General features: G+C 36.6%; 2 protein-coding genes across 4 annotated transcripts in view; one reads left to right on the top strand and one right to left on the bottom strand.

Annotated features, from left to right (window-relative positions):
• The window catches only part of LOC136035987 (toll-like receptor 6), a 68,165-nt gene extending 61,227 nt beyond the window's left edge, over window positions 1-6,938 (top strand). The window contains exon 2 of the mRNA XM_065717891.1: window positions 6,468-6,938. The gene's annotated coding sequence lies outside the window, so the exon portion shown is untranslated. The remainder of the gene's footprint in view (window positions 1-6,467) is intronic.
• LOC136035988 (uncharacterized) lies at window positions 1,836-20,663 on the bottom strand. 3 transcript variants are annotated; one of them, XR_010619597.1, is made up of 2 exons: window positions 20,571-20,663; window positions 1,836-2,245 (listed from the first exon to the last, which is right to left on the bottom strand). XR_010619597.1 is itself a non-coding variant. In XM_065717892.1 (2 exons), the coding sequence occupies exons 1-2, from the start codon at window positions 6,171-6,173 to the stop codon at window positions 1,911-1,913; spliced, it is 372 nt and encodes a 123-aa protein (XP_065573964.1). In that variant the 5' UTR covers window positions 6,174-6,181; the 3' UTR covers window positions 1,836-1,910. The 3 variants fall into 3 exon arrangements, 1 of the variants encoding a protein (XP_065573964.1); XR_010619596.1 differs by lacking the exon at window positions 20,571-20,663 and adding an exon at window positions 6,230-6,472; XM_065717892.1 differs by lacking the exon at window positions 20,571-20,663 and adding an exon at window positions 6,137-6,181.
• Window positions 20,664-20,870: the final 207 nt, after the last annotated feature.

Below are 20,870 nucleotides of genomic sequence, written 5' to 3' on the forward strand. Positions count from 1 at the left end.
GAATTGATTACATGTAATGAACAGGCTTATAATGCACAGGGTTTTGGACCGATCAGAGACAAAATCAATTTACCTCTCCTCCGACTCAAAATTCGAGCCTCTAGATCAGCACCCCCCAATAGTTTCAACTTCAGTCCCATAGCCCTTCTCTAGATAGCGCAATACGGTATTCCGATAACATGGGTGCGCATAATGTCTTCTAATTTACCTCGCTACTTCACCGTGGATGGATTCTAGGTTCCACAGGGGCTTATAATGCAAACAGTTTTGAAGATTGAAGAACAAAATTTTTTGGTAATCTAATTCCCTTCCCCTAAACACAGAATTTGAGCTCCCATTGTCCCCTCCTGACGCTCCGAAGGTTTCAGCTTGATCCCCCAGCCCGCTCCCAAGATATATTAGATATGTTAGTGTGATACCTCGATGCATAAAATATCTTTTGATTTACAGCCACTTTCTCCCCCAAGAGAAATTTCGAAGTCTACTTGGCCTCTCAACATTCCCTGAATGTTTCAAATCGATCCTCCAAGCCATTTTCGATATATTACTGAGAAACTATTTTGAAACCAGGGTCCATATAGTGTCTTTCGAACCAAGTCACTATTTCAACGTAAATATAGGTGGATCAAAGAAACAGATTTTATTGCCTTTGAATACCTATCGCTGAACAAAATTCGAAGTCTTCATGCCCTGTCCTCTCCGTAAAGACTCAAAATATCCACTCGATACCTCCCCCCCCCAAGGTATCCTCAAGCTATTGTAGATATTCAATATTGATAGCATGGATACATCAAGTGTTTCACAATTTATCATGTTTTCTCCCTCCAAGTCAAACTTCAAGGTCCACGGGGTCCTACAACACACCCTCAAAGTTCCAAATCAATCTTCCAAGCCCTTTCTGTGATATTGCACATAAATACGGTCTCATTCAACTTAAATTGCTACTTCACAGGAGATTGTAGCGCAAAAACATTTTGTAATGCCTTGTTCGTCCCCCCAAGTTAAAATTTTATGGTCATTTGGCCCCAAAAGCACTCGTTGATCCCCTAAGGCGCAGGAAGATTAGTAGCGTAGGGTCTCGCTATTTCCAAAACATTGCAGATGCGCTATTTTATTCCAGAGGAACTTGTACTGCAAATCAACAAATCTTTTCCCGAGATATTACAGATATGCTATTTTGATAAAACCTGTATAAGATCTTATAAATTCCAACTGACCTACCTCCCCCCCCCCGTTGAGTCAAAATTCGGGTTCACTTTCCTCCTCCCTCCCAACACTCCCCGAAAGTTTCAAAATCGATTCCCAAGCCATTCCCGTGACATTGAAGAAAACAAATTTTGAAAACTTGGGTGCGTATAAAGACTTTTGATTTCCACAGATTCGCAAGTTATCTATGGTGAAGGAGAATATCTATGGTGAAGTTATCTATGGTGAATCTTGACCATAATCTACGTTGGTAATCTTAAACCAACAAAATTTATTTAAGATTATCTTTTCATACCAATTTCTGTCTTTTTCGCAATTCTGCTGTTTTAAAACTGTATATTGAGTACAAACAAGCTTATGGTATGTTCGTTCAATGTTTTTGTTTTGTTCAATAAACTATACACAAGACCAGTATATTTCATTATTTTTCAGCATTATATAAAATATAAATTTTTATGCAATGTCATGTCATCCTTATGCATTTATAATGCTTGCTTCTGCTGCTTGACAACACATATAACCTATTCAGCGCATGCTTCTTTCTGTTTCTAATGAGTTTTTCAAGAGACTACAAAAGAATTCAGGAGAAAGTTTCTACCTAACCCGAGAGCCAAACTAAACGCAAGAAATATTCAGTTTTCCATTTATGTAAAAAATGCCCAAAATACTTTGATATCAACTCATCCCCTCCAAAACGATGTAAACTAAAATTTTTTATAAAGCCATATAAATCCGAAAATAAATGCCATGAAAATCATCATGTATAATACTAAGTATCGATTGGGAGACCTGGCTAAATTCTTAATTTTCTTAATTGAGTTCGTAACAGCACCTTCGAGAGAATCAAAAATGCTATTTGCTGAGCCAAGTTCCCTTACTTGATCGTTCACTTCATCCTTGATAATGATATTCACTGAGCGCAAACGTTCTATTCGGCTCTTAATTTCATCATAATCATCATCTTCTGATTGCATAAACAGATGTCGTACTCCTTGACTATCACCCTGAGCAGCTCTTCGCATTTTTATGTTTACTATTCCTAAAAATCGAAAGTACAAATTAACAACGATTCTAAAGCATTTCAATATCATGTTTCTCTAGCAGAATTAAGAGGCCTTGGCCCCGTCATGTCATAGTTTTCTGTTTAATTCTTTTTTACGGCAGATTTTTTTGCTATTATCAGGTTTTGCCTACAGTTCAAAATCAGAAGGGAAAATAAGACCACTGGGCTTAGCAACTACGTAGTACCTAATTTGTCAAGTAGTGGTCCTTTTTTATCCAGTTTCCATTGCATTACCGATATTTTTAACATTTTTTTTTTCAAGAATTGAATAGTTCTAAATTGTCTAAACACCACTTTTCTGGATTATATTTATGTTTCATGATCTAGTGACTTAACTTTGCGTTTTACCAAACTACCACTTTCAAAGTTTCAAGACACACGTCATATTCGAGTCGTAATTTCGCTAGCAGAAGCCATTCAAAAATTATTTGCAGTGGGCGCAGAGGGACTTTAGCGATATACATCACACCGAAGTGTAAAAAGGTCGGAGTGTACTATAATATTTTTTTTTGTTCGAAATTTGCGCTCGTTGCTCACGACTTGATTGATGTCAGTTGTTTTATGGACAATATAGCGTTTTTGGCATTAGTTAATTGGTGATGGACAATTGTATGAGGGTATGCCCGCTCATTCAAGTCCAAGTTTGTTGTAGAAGTGGAGCGAAAAGTTCCTTTACTTTTCGGATTCTTCTGTTGGAAAAGCAAAAAAATTGAGACGATTCTAAGTTTAGATTTGTTCCTCTTTTTTAATATCTGTAACAAATTACTTTAATCACCTTCTTTTTTTTACCAAGTCTTCATAGTCAGTTTCTAAAATATGATTTAAAAATTATCGCTTGATTCGCGCTACAGTTTACTAATCTTAACATAGCCATTCCTTTTGCTAGTTGTTGGGCTGATAAATATTATTTTGGGACAACTTTATTTTCTACAAGGTGATCAATTGCTGTAAAATATTCATGGTGTTTGAAAGATCCTAAAATAGAATTAACTTATTTAATAGTTGACGGTCCAATAGCTTCCAGCGTAATAATTGCATTTATACAGAATAGAAAATTTCTTTTGCAAACTCGTATCCGAAGCACGTAATTGAAAATTCAACAGACAATTTTTCTTAATGATGCAGATCCAGCTTCGCGGCGGATCTCTCCCATTTGAAAAAAAAAAAGAAAAAAAACACTAGTTATGCGGTATAAAAATTGGGAATCACACCTCTTTTCTATTCAGTTACTTAAAGAGAATGCTCAAGAATCTAGCCATTTGAAAGGATTCATATTCAGGAAATTAAACAGAATAGAAAACTCAAAGGAAGAAATTAAATGTGAAAGGGTCCCATAAAATACGAAAGAAGTAGCACATGCCCCAAACAGATAGAAAAAAATGGGCTATATAAGTTGGAGATAACCATCGTACCATCTCTTTAAAGTAGAAAAACCAGTGGCATTCTAGTCAGCAACTTCCGCTATCTTAAAATGATTTTTGCAAAGATATTATGGCTCCATCAAGAACAAGGGTCATTACTGATGATTTTTCGTCCAGCTTGTCGAGAGAACTTTTAGAAAAAGAGAAAAGATAAAGGACGGCTAAGAATCTTGGATAACACTTAAACTTTCTTCTAATATTTTTACCAAAGTAAATGCTCTGAGCAACGTCTTTATTGAGATCAAACGGAAGTGGGCGAGAAAGGAATTAAAAAGTCAGATAAAATCAGTAAAACATGTAGAAGCCTAGGTTTGATGAACTTTACTACAAATTAAAGAACCTTACTTTTTACAGTCTTTTAGTAAGATGCGCTCTACACGGTTATCAACCTAGTTGTGTGGATTATCCAAATCGCCCAGGGTCCAACGGACACACCTAAGCTGTCCGATTTCCAGAGATCAAGGGGTGCAGCGGGAGAAGGGGTATAAAAGCTTCAGACCCTTCTCTTAGATAATACTCGCGGTAGCAAGGGCGAATCCTGATGGGAACTTGTGATGATGTTATAATTACTTTAAGTGTCAACTTAGGCAGGCCTTAGCCAATTCATTGTAAACTTCCAAAAGACATTTAGTTGAATTCTAGCTTGAAGTCATATTTTTCTACAGGGCCATGAATTTCTATTTTGATCAAATCACAATGTCTTTATTATCGAAATCGCATCTGTAGAACCAACTTTCGTCTCTAGTAATTACAATTTTCATTGTTCTGAGGCTGAAACACTTGGGGATTAAAATTGTAGTCCATTTCAGTTGAGTCTTCTTTTGTTCATCCGCTGAAATGCATAGAACTTAGCAAACAAACATCTTGGACAACTCGGGCTCAATTTTGAAGACCCTTCGAATCGATTTAGCTCAAAATCTATCGAAGCTAACGCCCCATAACAATGTTTTTCTTCAGCACTTTCCACTTTTTCAACTTTAGTCTCCAAAGACCATGATTTTGGTCCGCCTTTACGTGGCTCAAAACCTAAGTCGGAATGACCTATTCTGAGGTAATTTCTGTCCTTCTTTAGGTGGTTCATATCCAAGGTCGGAATGGTCTGTTTTGAATTGCTGAAACCATGTGGTGACCACGGATCACACCCAGGAACGTTCAGCAAAAGCCTTTAAGACTTTTAAACGCACTCAGCAACTCTAATAACGAGCAGCTTGACGAAAATTCCGCAGAATGCTCTCAAATCAATCACAGAGATCTCATCTAACTTCACAATTTGTCTTTAATTTTGCTTAAGAACATACCATATAAAGCGTATTTTTATTTACTATTTGGGACTCCCCCTTCCCTCGTATACTGTAATCAGTGTTTTGGTTTTGGACTGCCAATAAATATAGCACAAATAAGGAGCAAATAAGAGTTTAACTATTCTGACATATTATCATAAATAGCATGTCGTTGAAATCAAGAATTCTATCCAGGAACACATTTATTCCCAAGAAGAAGCTGACAAATTGCATATTCCTTCAGTTCAATTTTCTTTTCTCATATTTTCCATGAATAAGTAACAGACAATTTGAAGATGCAGGTACATATCATACATACAATTTTCGATCTGGGAACAGAGTCAAATCCATAAACGCATTAATTTATAATAGACTACAGACAGTGTGTGTTTTAGCGAGCCTTTGCGCTTTATCTTCCATGCTACCAGTAAAGGCTTCTTAGGATATTTGAAGCAAGCAAAGTCGGTTATCTATACATGCTTCTCTAGCACCGACATTGATTATTAGATGTCAGTTATGTACCTAAAAGTTGAGTGATAACGATTATTCTATTGTATCTGGTGTTTATTCGTATAATAAAGCTATGACCAAATTATACTCAATTGACAAACGAAACGTATCGCTGTAAATAAAAGAAGTGACTTTTCAATGTGCTTTCAGAAATGACGACATAAACTAAAAAGTAGGCTAAGGTGTTATTAACACCCAATGGTAGTTCACTATAGAGCATTTAATGCGGTCTTAGATATACAGTGCTTAACCTGCAATTACTATTTTCGATCTTTTAGACGAAATGAGCTGTTAATTTGTTCTCTGCAAACAATCCTGGTTTAACAGCGTTTTAATTCTTTTACAAATCTTTTTTTCAGGGGGGGGGGGTCTGCATGATAATATTAAACTATTTTACCAGCAAAAATTATGCCTATCAGTTATGTAAAAGTTAACCAGTCTTGTTATAAGCATTGAAGAAATAAAATACAAAAGAAAATCCAAGGGAGTAAGACTGTATCAACAAGATCTAAAAGTTATCAAAGCAAGTCATTAACCTGACACTTTCTAGGTCCATACATAAGGGAAGGAGAAAAAGGATCGGCTGACAACCTCCTCCCCTAATTTTCGGAATTCCCAATTTCCACACCTTTCCAATCTTTTGTATTATAACTAACCAGTGTTTTGTTCTTTGGCAGTTTTATCCCTTCCCATCGATCTTACTTTTTTTAAACGACTGAGATGGTACAAAATTAAATTGTCTCTTTTACCTTACTGTAGTAGATGGGATTGAAGAGTAGCGAATCCAGAACGATATAAACCATAGGCCAGATGTTTTGCAGAGCCAGAATAAAGTGAAAGTACTATAGATAAAATCCAATCATCCTAAGAGCTGAATATTATTATGTATTTATAGTAATACAAGGTATAACCACAGACTAAAAAACAAAAATGTAATTCTTCAGTATCATTTTTTCCAATCATGAATGTCTATTCCTTTTATTACAGGGTTTGAAGTGACTGGACCTAAAGAAACGTGATCTCAGAACTATGCCAAAACAATATTCTATGACGTTTTTTTACAACTTTTGCTGTTATTCTGCTTGAAATGAATCCATCATGGCTTGACAACCATAACTGCTGCTTTTTTTAACAGTGCTCCTTATGAAACAATAGTGATGGACAATTTTCATGCTTGTTTTTTCTCCCAGTGAACAAATGAAAGATTTTCTGTGTTAACTATTAGTTGATTAGCTAAAGACACTTCATCTACAGAGACTTGAATGCAGCTACACTTCACAAAATCCTTTTTAACCCATTGTTGTTTTTATTTATTAAAAGTAGATTGGCAAGCTTTCAATATTGTGATAAACTTTCGTACCCTATATATATATACCCAATGTGTACATTTAGAATAAAACATTCCCCAAATCAGACTTTTTGTTTTCCTGTCTTGCTTTGAAAAACATCACAATAAAAAAACGAGATCAACTGATTTTCTTTTGTTTCCTCTTATTTTTCAACAGCTTGCACAGTTCTTTGATACGTGCTTTGCAGTCTTTTATTTTTCTTGTTTATATTGGTAAAAGAGTTTATTTGTTTTCCTTCCTTAGTACAGAAAATTTAAAATAGAAAAGCAACAGCAATGGTAATGATAGAAACCATGGGTACAGACAAAAACATTACTCTCCACCACATCGGTGAAATAAACTTTCACAATTTTAGCAAAAGAATAAGAAGAAGAAAATGAACACGGAAGTAAGGAAAATGCTTCTAAAAATCGACAAAATAAGAACAAATAAATCCTAAAGAAGGTCCGTTTCAATTTATTTTTGAGTTTTGCCTTAATTTATCTTGCCGAATCACTGAGTTTTATTATAGAATATTTTGCTAGTAGTGGAACGGCTTAACGCTCAGGGAATCTCATTCATTGCATATCAAATTTCCTAGTAATAAACCCGATATTAGACAAATTGGCGTTGAAATTAGAATTCAATAACAAAAATAAATAAATAAAAGAAACCGACTTTATTTTAAAACATAGTATGTCTATAGTATTATGCCTCAACAACTACAGTCAAAAGTTTCAAGAAATCACCTCTTATATTGCAGGCAAATATGATTTTGGCAAAAATAGTCAAAATTGTTATATCTTGTTCATACTTGGATCCCAATTACTCCATTTTTATCAAACACAATTATTTGGACGTCACATGCCCTTAAAAAAAAAGAAAAAAAAAAAAAATCCGAGTCTTAACTCTTAAATATACAGCCTCAACACCTTTAGCAAGAAATTCACTACCAAGCCCAAAATCATCATGACTTATCTACTTGTAGCGAAGTCGATGTATTAAGTTCCCAGAAGAAAATATTACAGGGAATATTAGATGTTACACCAATAGAACCGGTCTTGGATAGTTTTACACACAACACTGGACAAATAATATAGAAAAGAGCATTTTGACCTGGGTCGTGCCTCCTCATTTCTAAGCTCAGTCTGACACTAACAGCGAACCGCTATTGTAGTTTGTGGTTTATCAATTTGAGAAAATATAAGATCCCATCAAGTATGATGCTCGTAGTGAAATAAGTTTTTAAATGTGAAATAGTTGGCTCTGCCAATATTTAGTGATAATAAAGATTTATGGTAATGCGAGAAACTAAGCTTCAATTTCAAAAAGGGGAACAATGTTTAATAGTGAAAAGATGAATACTCATAACGACTGCAGCATCAATTCTTGCGTATCTACAGGTTATGGCTGTTGTGTTTTGGGGCCGAAATCGCACTTATCAACTAAATACCTTGAGGGAATACCACTAATACAGTATATATACTCTCAGATAATTCACCATAATATATATCAAGACTCTTCAGTTAATGCTCTTCCTTCCTAGTCATACCCATTTTGTTTGAAAACCATATAAATCGAGTTATGGAAGACTTTATGGTTAAAGAAACATGATACGAGAAGGAAGATCTCATGCATTTCCTAGAAGAAAATATAAAGCATGGTTCCCCTTATCTCTTTCCAAAGTTAATGCTCCAGGACATCGAGGCTGAATAAATAAGACCGGGTCTCTAGTTTACATAAAAAAAAAATGAAGCATAATCAAGAGTTGTTGATAAGAAAGAAAATGATACAGAAAAGGGATTACTGGGATGCTTTGAAAGAAGGGACCTTCATTTTTAGTTCCAAGCTCGTGTTTCCAAACATTAATTCTGCTAGTTTTTTTTCTAGATATGAGTTAGCACGAGATACGTTAGAAAGCAACTTTATTTTCAAGAGAATGAGGAGAGGGGGAATGCTTAGTAATATTCATCCTTTGCAACCTTATCAGTGTTTATCACTCATCGTTTGTATTAAGATTAAATACCTCAAGGCCCAGAATTCAATGGAGAGAAGCGTGAATTTTGATTCTAATTTCAGGATCCAATAGGAGAGGGGAGGGGGAGTACCGTGTAGATTGGCAAACTTATGAAGCTAGAGAAAAAATATGATTCATCATTGTGTGCCGTAATGATAGTTTTTTACCTTTTTTTAGTTTTTTTTTATTTTTTTTAGTTTTTTAGCTTTTTTACTTTTTTTATTAGTTTTTAGTTTTTTTTGTAGTTTTTGCCTTTTTTTAGTTTTTTCAGTTTTTTTTTTAGTTTTTTATTGGTTTTTACCTTTATAGTTTTTTTAGTTTTTTAGCTTTTTTATTTTTTTTATTAGTTTTTAGTTTTTTTTGTAGTTTTTGCCTTTTTTTAGTTTTTTCAGTTTTGACGTCACCTGATCCAGTTTTTTCAGGTGACGTCACCTGACACATCCATCCATCCATCCACAGACAACTTATTTTTATATATATAGATATATATATATATATATATATATATATATATATATATATATATATATATATGCTTTTAACTACGTAAAACTTGCGAATATACAACATTCTTCGCTGTCCCATTGTCTGTGCATATGCAAAGCCTTATATACTAATAATGACGTCATATACAAACGCTCTTTTTACAAACAAACAAACATGCATACAAACAACTTATTTTTATGAAGATAGATAGATAGATAGATATACATCTATAGATATAAAAATAGGTTGTCTGTGGATGTGTCTGTCAGGTGTCGTCATGTTTGTGTGTTGACTGACGTCATGAAGTTAGTTGTCGTCATTTTTGTTATGACGGTGACGTCATTAAAGATATTTAAGACATGCGTTCACGTAGAAATCTATTAATGTTTAACTTTAAAATGACTGATGAACTTACAATGGCAACAGCCGAGGAAGATGCTCAAAGAGTCTATGCCAAAAAACTTGCTGCTGATAGAGAAACTCAGAAAAGAAAGCGTGCCGAGGAATCAAAAGAACAGCAAGGAAACAGGCTTGAGGCTAATAGAGAAAGAAAGAACAGAAAGCGTGCCGAGGAACTACCAGAGCAACGCGAAAGCAGACTTGCTGCTAAAAGAGAAAGTGAAAAAAGAAGGCGTGCCGAGGAACTACCAGAGCAACATGAAACCAGACTTGCTGCTAAAAGAGAAAGTGAAAAAAGAAGGCGTGCCGAGGAATCACAAGAACAGCAAGAAATCAGGCTTGCTGCTGATAGAGAAAGTAAGAAAACAAAGCGTGCCGAGGAATCAGAACAACCTGAAAGTTATCGCCTGGCATTCAGGTACAGCCCAGTCGATGATTATAGCTTGAGTAGATGTGTTCAAATCGGGACTATGTCTAAAATTTGTCCCTATTGCAAGGCCTTGAAATTCAATGGTGGAACAATGGGAATGTGTTGCGCCTCAGGAAAAGATAAACTTCCTCTATTGGCTGCACCACCAGAGCCATTGAAGACTTTCCTTACTGGAACTACATCAGAATATAAGCGTTTTTGTCACAAATCAGAAAATATAACTCATGTTTCCAAATGACGTCGTTTGGAGCCCAAATCGAAAATCCAGATCAATTTATGTCTACTTTCAAAGTAAAAGGGCAAATTTATCATAGAGCAGGGTCCCTTCTACCATTCTCAGGCGATAATCATAAATTTTTACAATTGTACTTCATCAGTGATAGAAATTCTGAATTGAATGCACGTTGCGAAATTTCTCCCAGCGTTGAAAGGACAATCGTTTCCTAATTGCAACATCTTTTCCACTTGCTGAAACTCATCGATGCTACGATGCCCTACAATATCCTATCATTTTTTGGGATGGAGCCGACGGCTATCACTTTAATATTAAATTGATGAATCCAGCCACTAACAAAGAAATGAATAAGAAATGCAGTGCAATGCATTATTATTCCTATAGACTTATATGCAGCGACAATTGGACAGCGAAGAATGTTGTATATTCGCAAGTTTTACGCAGTTAATTTGTATTGTATCTATCTATCTATCTATCTATATAAAAACGAGTTGTGTGTATGCATGTTTGTTTGTTTGTAAAAAGAGCGTTTGTATATGACGTCATTATTAGTACATACGGCTTTGTATATGCACAGACAATGGGAAAGCCAAGAATGTTGTATATTCGCAATTTTTACGTAGTTTGAAACACATATATAAATCTATCTATATTCACAGGTGGGACACAGGGACACAACTACAATGGCGTGTAACTAATATGGTGCGTAACGACTTACGCGCGCGGGGGGGGGCTTGGGGGCGCGAAGCGACCCACCAACTAAGTGTTGGGGTGGCGTTTCGTCTGTCGGGTGACGTCATGTTTGTGTGTTGACTGACGTCATGTTTCCGACTGACGAAATTACAGACCGGGACATCGGGACACAAATGACGACCGGGACACCGACACATAGGGAATATAAATGACGACACTCCAAGAGAAAAAAGCCAACGGATCTGCCTTTTCAATTTAAAAGATTGCAATTCCCAATTCGATTAGCATTTGCAATCACCATTAACAAAGCTCAAGGTCAATCATTAGAAAAATGTGGTATAGATCTTAATACTGATTGTTTTTCCCAAGGACAATTGTACGTTGCATGTTCGAGGGTCGGTAAACCTTACAATCTATTTATATGCAGCGACAATTGGACAGCGAAGAATGTTGTATATTCGCAAGTTTTACGCAGTTAATTTGTATTGTATCTATCTATCTATCTATCTATATAAAAACGAGTTGTGTGTATGCATGTTTGTTTGTATGTAAAAAGAGCGTTTGTATATGACGTCATTATTAGTACATACGGCTTTGTATGTGCACAGACCATGGGAAAGCCAAGAATGTTGTATATTCGCAATTTTTACGTAGTTTGAAACACATATATAAATCTATCTATATTCACAGGTGGAACACAGGGACGCAACTACAATGGCGCGTAACTAATATGGCGCGTAACGACTTTCGCGCGCGGGGGGCTGGGGGGGGGGCGCGAAGCGCCCCACCAACTAGGTGTTGGGGTGGCGCAGCGCCACCCCAACAGCTAGTATACAATAGAAATTAACTACGTAAAATTTACGAATATACAACATTCTTCGCTGTCTCATTGTCTGTGCATATAAATAGATTGTCAGGTTTACCGACCCTCGAACATGCAACGTACAATTATCCATGGGAAAAACAATCTGTATTAAGATCTATACCGCATTTTTCAAATGATTGCCCACAGCCGATTGTCCTTGAAGTAAAAGCTGCTGTATCTCGTCCCAAGATTGATTACATGTAAATGTAATAAATAAATCTGGACGACCATAGAGACGAACATACGCAATAGCATCTTGAGCATATTCCTGCATATGACGGGGACTGCCAGCATATGACAAAGGTAAAATCCTTAATTTTCCAACATTAGTGGTATTACCGTCATTATACAACTGCATCTCGCAAATGAATGTATTGTTCAGAGCAGAGCTTGGTCTGATTCCGACGGATAAATAGCAAACACTCTGATTCAATCTTTGCATACATATCAATGATGTATTGGTGAAACAATTGACGGCACTTTAATATAAAATTGTCTTCATCCTGACGAATCATTAGTCTACAGGAATAATAATTCATTGCGCTGCATTTCTTATCCGTTTGTTTGTTAGTGGATGGATCTATCAATTTATTATTAAAGTGATAGCCGTCGGCTCCATCCCAAAAAATGATAGGATATTGTAGGGTATCGTAGCATCGATGAGTTTCAGCAATTCTTACCAACTGAGCTTTTCGCTTATGAAGAGTAATATCTCGAGGTAAAAACTGATTAACGACCATAACGAATGCCACATCGTCAATAGTTGGAGCATTGTATCTACGCACATGTTGGCCAGTAGGCGTTTTGTCAGCGGAAATAACAATTTTATGCGTATCAGTAGGCATCAAATCGATTGATGTTTTAAAAAGACGCACTAAATTATTATTTTCGTGGAAAAGATGCTGCAATTGGGAAACAATAGTCCTTTCAACGTCGGGAGAAATTTAGCAACGTACATTCAATTCAGAATTTCTATCACTGAAGAAGTACAGTTGTAAAAATTTATGATTCTCACCTGAGAATGGTAGAAGGGACCCTGCTCTATGACAAATTTGCCCTTTTACTTTGAAAGTAGGCATAAATTGATCTTGATTTTCGATTTGGGCACCAAACGACGTCATTTGGAAACATGAGTTATATTTTCTGATGTTTAACAAAAAAAACTTAGAATTTGACGTAGTTCCAGTAAGCAAAGTCTTCAATGGCTCTTGTGGTGTAGCCAGTTGAGGAAGTTGAACTTTTCCTGCGACGCAACACATTCCCGTTGTTTCAGCATTAAATTTCAAGGCCATGCAATAGGGACAAATTTTAGACATAGTCCCGATTTGAACACATCTACTCAAGCTATAATCATCGACTGGGCTGTACCGATAATTTTCAGGTTGCTCTTGTGATTCCTCGGCACGCTTTCCTTTGGCATTATCTCTTTGAGCCTCAAGCCTGTTTTCACGTTGTTCTTGTGATTCCTCGGCACGCTTTCTTTTGGTAATTTCTCTTTGAGCCGCGAGCCTGTTTTCATGTTGTTCTTGTGATTCCTCGGAACGATTTTTTTGGTAATTTCTCTTTTAGCCGCTGGCCTGTTTTCACGTTGTTCGTGTGATTCCTCGGCACGATTGTTTTTTGGTAATTTCTCTTTGAGACGCAAGCCTGTTTTCACGCTGTCCTTGTGATTCCTCGGCACGCTTTCTTTTCTTACTTTATCTATTAGCCGCAAGCCTTATGGCATTAACTCTTTGAGCAGCTTCCTCGGCTGCTTCTTCTGCCATTGTATGATTTATACTAAAATTTCGCTTTGAATTAACTCTTTGAGCAGCTTCCTCGGCACGCTTTCTTTTGGAAATTTCTCCTTGAGACGCAAGCCTGTTTTTACTAAGTTCTTGTGAATCCTCGGCACGCTTTCTTTTCTTACTTTATTTTCTTACTTTTATTAACTCTTTGAGCAGCTTCCTCGGCTGCTTCTTCTGCCATTGTAGGATTTATACTAAAATTTCGCTTTGAATTAACTCTTTGAGCAGCTTCCTCGGCACGCTTTCTTTTGGTAATTTCTCCTTGAGACGCAAGCCTGTTTTTACGCTGTTCTTGTGATTCCTCGGCATGCTTTTTTTTCTTACTTTCTCTATTAGCCGCAAGCCTTTTGGCATCAACTCTTTGAGCAGCTTCCTCGGCTGTTTCTTCTGCCATTGTAGGATTTATACTAAAATTTCTCTTTGAATTAACTCTTTGAGCAGCTTCCTCGGCTGTTTCTTCTGCCATTGTAGAATTTATACTAAAATTTCTCTTTGAATTAACTCTTTGAGCAGCTTCCTCGGCACGCTTTCTTTTGGTAATTTCTCTTTGAGCTGCGAACCTGTTTTCACGTTGTTCTTGTGATTCCTCGGCACGATTTTTTTTTGGTAATTTATTTTTGAGACGCAAGCCTGTTTTCACGCTGTTCTTGTTATTCCTCGGCACGCTTTCTTTTCTTACTTTCTCTATTAGCCGCAAGCATTTTGGGATTATCTCTTTGAGCAGCTTCCTCGGCTGTTTCTTCTGCCATTGTAGGATTTATACTAAAATTTCTCTTTGAATTAACTCTTTGAGCAGCTTCCTAGGCTGTTTCTTCTGTCACTGTAAGATCTATACTAAAGCTTCTCTTTGAATTGCCATCTTATATACTTATAATGACGTCATATGCAAAGCCTTTGACGTCATATACAAAGCCTTTGACGTCATATACAAAGCCTTTGACGTCATATACAAAGCCTTTGACGTCTTATGCAAAGCCTTATATACTTATAATGACGTCATATGGGGACAAACAAACACACATATGCGGACAAACACAAATATATATATATATAGATTTTTTCTTATTTTTAATTCTTTTTTAAGCTTCTTTTCTTTTCTTTTTTTTCTTTTTTAGTTGTTTTCTCTATTTTAATTTTTTAGTTTTTCTTCCATTTTTTAATTTTTTATTTTTATTCCTTTTTTTATTTTTTTTTCCTTTTTTATTTTATTTTTTTCTTTTTCTTTAGTTTTTTTATAGAAGATAATTTTTAATTCTTTTAAGTTTTTTTAGTTAGTTTTTTTATATACTAGCTGTTGCAACACCTAGTTGCAGGGGGCGCTTCGCCCCCCCCCTCCCAAACCCCCCCGCGCGTAAGTCGTTACACGCCATGTTAGTTACGCGCCATTGTAGTTGTGTCCCTGTGTCTAGTCTGTGAATATAGATAGATATATAAATATATGTTTTTAAGCGGTGAACCTGGGCACCTGGGTATGTGTGTGTAGCGGAGGGTTATTACCACTTGAGCAATGGTCTTAAATTAAGGATTCGTGCCTTAAGTGGCAAATATGGGCTCAATCAAATACCCTATACAAGAGGAACATGGTGTTGGCATGTCCTTAGAGCAATGGGTTAATTGCGCATAGCAACGTACGTAAAACTTGCGAACATACAACATTCTTGGCTGCCCCATTGTCAGTGCGTATACAGAGCCTTATATACTTATAATGACGTCATATACAAACGCTCTTTTTAAAAACAAACAAACATGCATACATACAACTTATTTTTATATAGATAGATAGATAGATAGATATACATATACAATACAAATTAACTACGTATAAACTTGCGAATATACAACATTCTTCTCTGTCCCACTGTCAGTGCATATAAATAGATTGTCAGGTTTACCGACCCTCGAACAACCAACGTACAATTGTCAATGGGAAAAACAATCTGTATTAAGATCTATACCGCATTTTACTAACGATTACCCTTGAGCTTTGTTGATGGTGATTGCAAATGCTAATCGAATTGGGAATTGTAATCTTTTAAATTGAAAAGGCAGATCCGTTGGAATCATGGGTATGCGAGGAATTAGAACAGCCTCGCCCTCAAAAGGCCCTGTCAAGATTGTTGCCTCTATTACGTTTTCCATTGTTTTTTTTTTGTTTTTTTTTTACGGCAAGTCGCGTGCCATTGCAAAGCTTTGGTGGGTTGATATTTCGTAACAATATTATTAATACGCCTATTTTTAGTTGTAGCACGTGTGGTGGAAACCCTGAAAGATCCACGGAATTTAAAAATTCAGATGGATAATTAACCGCCTCATTTGGTTCCAGAACTGTGTCGACTGACTTGTAAAGGACTGCCTAGTCTCGAATCTTGGTCAAAACAATATTGTTGATTTCGTGGACGTCTATATTCTTGGCTGCCAGAATCGCTCGTTCACTTAGCCATTTATGATTTTTATAATTGGTTAGAATATTCGGAAATACTTTTTCAACCAATTCATTTTTTGACGTCACTAAATTACAGAAATCCGCAGGCAGTTGTATACGTCCTGAAATTGAGTCTACTGGGAGCTTTCCGTTTCCAATTGCCAGCAATTGATCTGAAAATGTTTGACCAGAGTCAACGTTTGGCAATCGGACACGCATATTTGTAGTTAATTTTAATGTCTTTACGTGTGACCATAAATTAGAATTTTTCAGGCAAGCATTTATTTCGTCCTCAGAGGTTGATCTAGGTATTATAGGTAATGTTTGCCTGAAATCTCCCGCAAGCAATATTAATGTGCTGCCAAAAGGTTTCGAATTTCCTCGCAAATCTCAAAATGATTGATTCAGAGCCTCGAGCGATTTTTGTGTGCCATTATGCACTCGTCCCAAATAATAAGTTTGTATTGCTGCAATACTTTACCCATCCCACATGATTTGGAAATATAGCACGTGGGAGTTTCTGTAGAATGAAAATTCCGAGGCAATTTCAAAGCGGAATGAGCAGTTCTTCCACCAGGCAGCAACGTTGCGGCTATTCCGGACGACGCAATTGCCAACGCTATGTCATTTTTTGATCGAATTGATGCCAGAATAAATTTTATCACAAATGTTTTACCAGTACCTCCTGGCGCATCCAAAAAGAAGATTTCTCCAACGTTGTTATCGACACAATGCATTATCTTATCAAAAATGTCCTTTTGCTCAGACGTTAACTTAGAAATGTTATTTTGTACATACGACAATAAGTTACTCATGCTGTAACTTTGTTCACAATCCAATTCTACACATGTTGAAACAGCAGCGTTAGGATTAGGTGAAGGAATTCCCAAACCCTGAAGAGGTTTGTTTGCCATACATACGCACAAATCTTCAATAGTAACTAAAGTGTAGTTATAAATTTCTGATGTAAAATCAAAAGTCATATCTGACGTCTCTAGCCGTTTTCGATGGAGTATATCCTCGGCCATTTTTGATTTATATTTTTCCCATAACTCTGTAGGAGCTGAAGGAGAGCAAGTTGTTAGTATGATTCCAAAACAAGGCAAGAATTTGACTTGGAGTTGACGTTTCGCACGCGTCATTGATGCAGTAATCCCAGTATTGGTCATTCTCCAATAAATTCAGAGCTTGGCATGCACTACGGTAAGTGTCATGTATAATACCGTTTACAGTTCTCAAATACTCAAAGGACGTCGGACCGGGTACATTCAGAGTCTTCCTATCGTGGTATCTTTGAAGATGGTAGGTTGGCCGTCGACTGACTTACCCTGTTTTCGACGTTCAAATACTTTTTTTTTAGCATTCCACGTGTAATACGAAGGCACTTAAGTATACAGCAGTTTTTTTGCAAAAGAATCATTTTGACATTACGAAAAGAAAGCAGTTAACGTTGTATCCGGGGGATTCAGGGCTCTTTGTCGCACGTTGGATGCCGAAAAATAAACATATTGTCCATTCTGTAAATGTACCACTAAGTGAACAACAGCTGGACTTCGTTCATGTATCGGAAATGAAAGAATTCGCCAAACAGCTTCATTACTGCTAATGTGCTTCATTACTATATTGTACTGGATATTGTACAGCTTCATTACTGCAAGCCAAAAACTGCCATGTCACTGCCTTTGGTGACGTATTTACATATGTATTTGATTGCCTTTACGGAGTTACAGTATTCAACGTTTATGTGTGCATTAAATGTTTTTGACAATAAAGGTGACTATGAAACAACCCACTGATTATCTACTTCGATTTATGCTTCCTTATTATTGCTGTTTTACCGCCATCTTCAGTAGATCTTCTTCTATATTGTGGGTAACCATCATTGCCAGTAATTGTGTTGGGTACTAAAAGTCAAGGAAATTGCTTTGTGCAGCTTCCTTTGGCCATGCATGGTGATTTTTCATTCAGTGCACCGCAAGGTCCATGTATCATATTTTTTACAACAATATCATACAAGCCCTTATCGACACTTTCATCAGGAATTTCAGCGGAAATCACATCGTCGATTTCATTAGAAGTAATTTTATCATGTAGCCAGATTAAAATATGTGCGTGTGGCAATCCTCGTTTTTGCCATTCCACTGAGTACATCCAGCATCGCACGGACTTCACTTTAAGTTTTACTATGTAGTTTATCAGTGATTTCAACTTTTGCCGGGACATGGGCCATAATGTCATATCTATGAACCGCCGATTGTCCTTGAAGTAAAAGCTGCCGTATCTCGTCCCAAGATTGATTACATGTAAATGTAATAAATAAATCTGGACGACCATAGAGACGAACATACGCAATAGCATCTTGAGCATTTTCATGCATATGACGGGGACTGCCAGCATATGACTAAGGTAAAATCGTTAATTTTCCAGCGTTTGTGGTATTACCGTCATTTACAACTGCATCTCGCAAATGAATGTATTGTTCAGAGCGGAGCTTGGTCTGATTCAAACGGATAAATAGCAAAAATTCTGATTCAATTTTTGTATACATATCAACGATGTATTGGTGAAACAATTGACGGCGTTACAACTGACGGCATTAACAAAAAACGCTTAGATTCTGACGTAGTTCCAGTAAGCAAAGTCTTCAATGGCTCTGGTGGTGCAGCCAGTTGAAGAAGTTTAACTTTTCCTGAGGCGCAACCCATTCCCATTGTTTCACCATTAAATTTCAAGGCTTTGCGATAGGGACAAATTTTAGATATAGTCCCGATTTGAACACATCTACTCAAGCTATAATCGACTGGGCTGTACCTGAATCCCAGGCGAAAATTTTCAGGTTGCTCTTGTGATTCCTCAGCACACTTTCTTTTAGTGATTTCTATTTGAGACGAAAGCCTGTTTTCACGCTGTTGTTGTGATTCCTCGGCATGCTTACTTTTCATACTTTCTCTATTAGCCGCAAGCCTGTTTTCACGCTGTTGTTGTGATTCCTCAGCATGTTTTTTTCATATTTTCTCTATTAGCCGCAAGCCTTTGGGCATAGACTCTTTGAGCAGCTTCCTCGGCTGTTTCTTACAAAGCCTTGGACGTCATAACAAACATGACGTCAGTCGACAAACAACTTAAGGACGGCATAATGCTCAATCCTTATAATGACGTCAGTCAACACACAAACAACTTATTTTTACATATATACTAGCTGTTGGGGTGGCGCTTCGCGCCCCCCCCCCCGCGCACGTAAGTCGTTACGCGCCATTGTAGTTGTGTCCCTGTGTCCCACCTGTGAATATAGATAGATATATATATATATATATATATGTTTTTAATTACGTAAAACTTGTGAATATACAACATTCTTCGCTGTCCCATTGTCTGTGCATATAAATAGACTGTCAGGTTTACCGACTCTTGAACAAATGAAGACCGGGACACAGGGACACAACTACAACGAGGACGCCGGGGGCACAGGGGGGATATATTAGAAAAATGCGGTATAGATCTGAATACGGATTGTTTTTCCCATGGACAATTATATGTTGCATGTTCAAGAGTCGGTAAACCTGACAATCTATTTATATGCACAGACATTGGGACAGCGAAGAATGTTGTATATTTGCAAGTTTTACGTAGTTAAAATTATTTTGGTAAAATTAATTATTTGAAGCATTGACGTAGTATCCAAAATTTAGAAAAAACAGTCTTTGCCATGTCTGAATACGGATTGTTTTTCCCATGGACAATTATATGTTGCATGTTCAAGAGGCGGTAAACCTGACAATCTATTTATATGCAGAGACATTGGGACAGCGAAGAATGTTGTATATTTGCAAGTTTGACGTAGTTAAAATTATTCTGGTAAAATTAATTATTTGAAGCATTGACGTAGTATCCAAAATTTAGAAAAAAACAGTCTTTGCCAAAAGATATACAGTTTTTAGCGAACTTCATTTCCTCGAAACAGGCTCAAGTATACTATGTAGAATTCCCAAACAAATAGACTTTTAAATGGATTGTGAAAGAAAAAAAAAGACTTTTCGGCTATTAAATTAATTCCAAGTCAGTAAAATGAAAATCTAGCTTCTATTTGCTTGTATTTTATTTCATTATGTATGCAACTTTAGCAAAACAAGAAGATAGTGGCACAAAATAAAAAACGAAGGACATAAGCATAAATGTGCTAAACAAAGCCAAAAACTGCTTTCATTCTTTTGCTTTGTTGGCAAACTAGTTCCATTTCATTATTGGGTTTTTGTTTTATGTGCAAAAAAGGTAATTCGGTCATCCCTATTATCCTAAGAACCTTATATGCACAATTAACTTGAAAGCTACACCAGAAAGACAGCTAAATTAAGTAAAATAAAAAGGAGACAATAAAGCAACAGAATTATTTACAACGGATATTTGGAAAAAATGACAAAACTGTATTACCACTGTTCCAATGAGGTTCGCTACTGCTGATTAATTCACAAGAGAAAGAAAAACTCAAATAGAAGTTACAATGCAGTTGTTTTTTCCCCTCCACGAGTTAGTGCTGATGAAGGACCAAAAAGAGGATGGTAAGGGCTATGGCACCAGCCCATAGACTCCACCGTCAGTGCTGATCTTCGTTTCGTAACCCTTCCGCCAGAGAGTGCAATAGGGAATTCCTGGCAAACATTACATTTTACCAGCACCCAAAAGAGGAGAATTACAAGATCTTGGCTAGCTACCTTGAAGGAAACTCTACAT

This window comes from Artemia franciscana, chromosome 15 (assembly GCF_032884065.1).
Source record: "Artemia franciscana chromosome 15, ASM3288406v1, whole genome shotgun sequence".
Lineage (NCBI taxonomy): Eukaryota > Metazoa > Arthropoda > Branchiopoda > Anostraca > Artemiidae > Artemia > Artemia franciscana.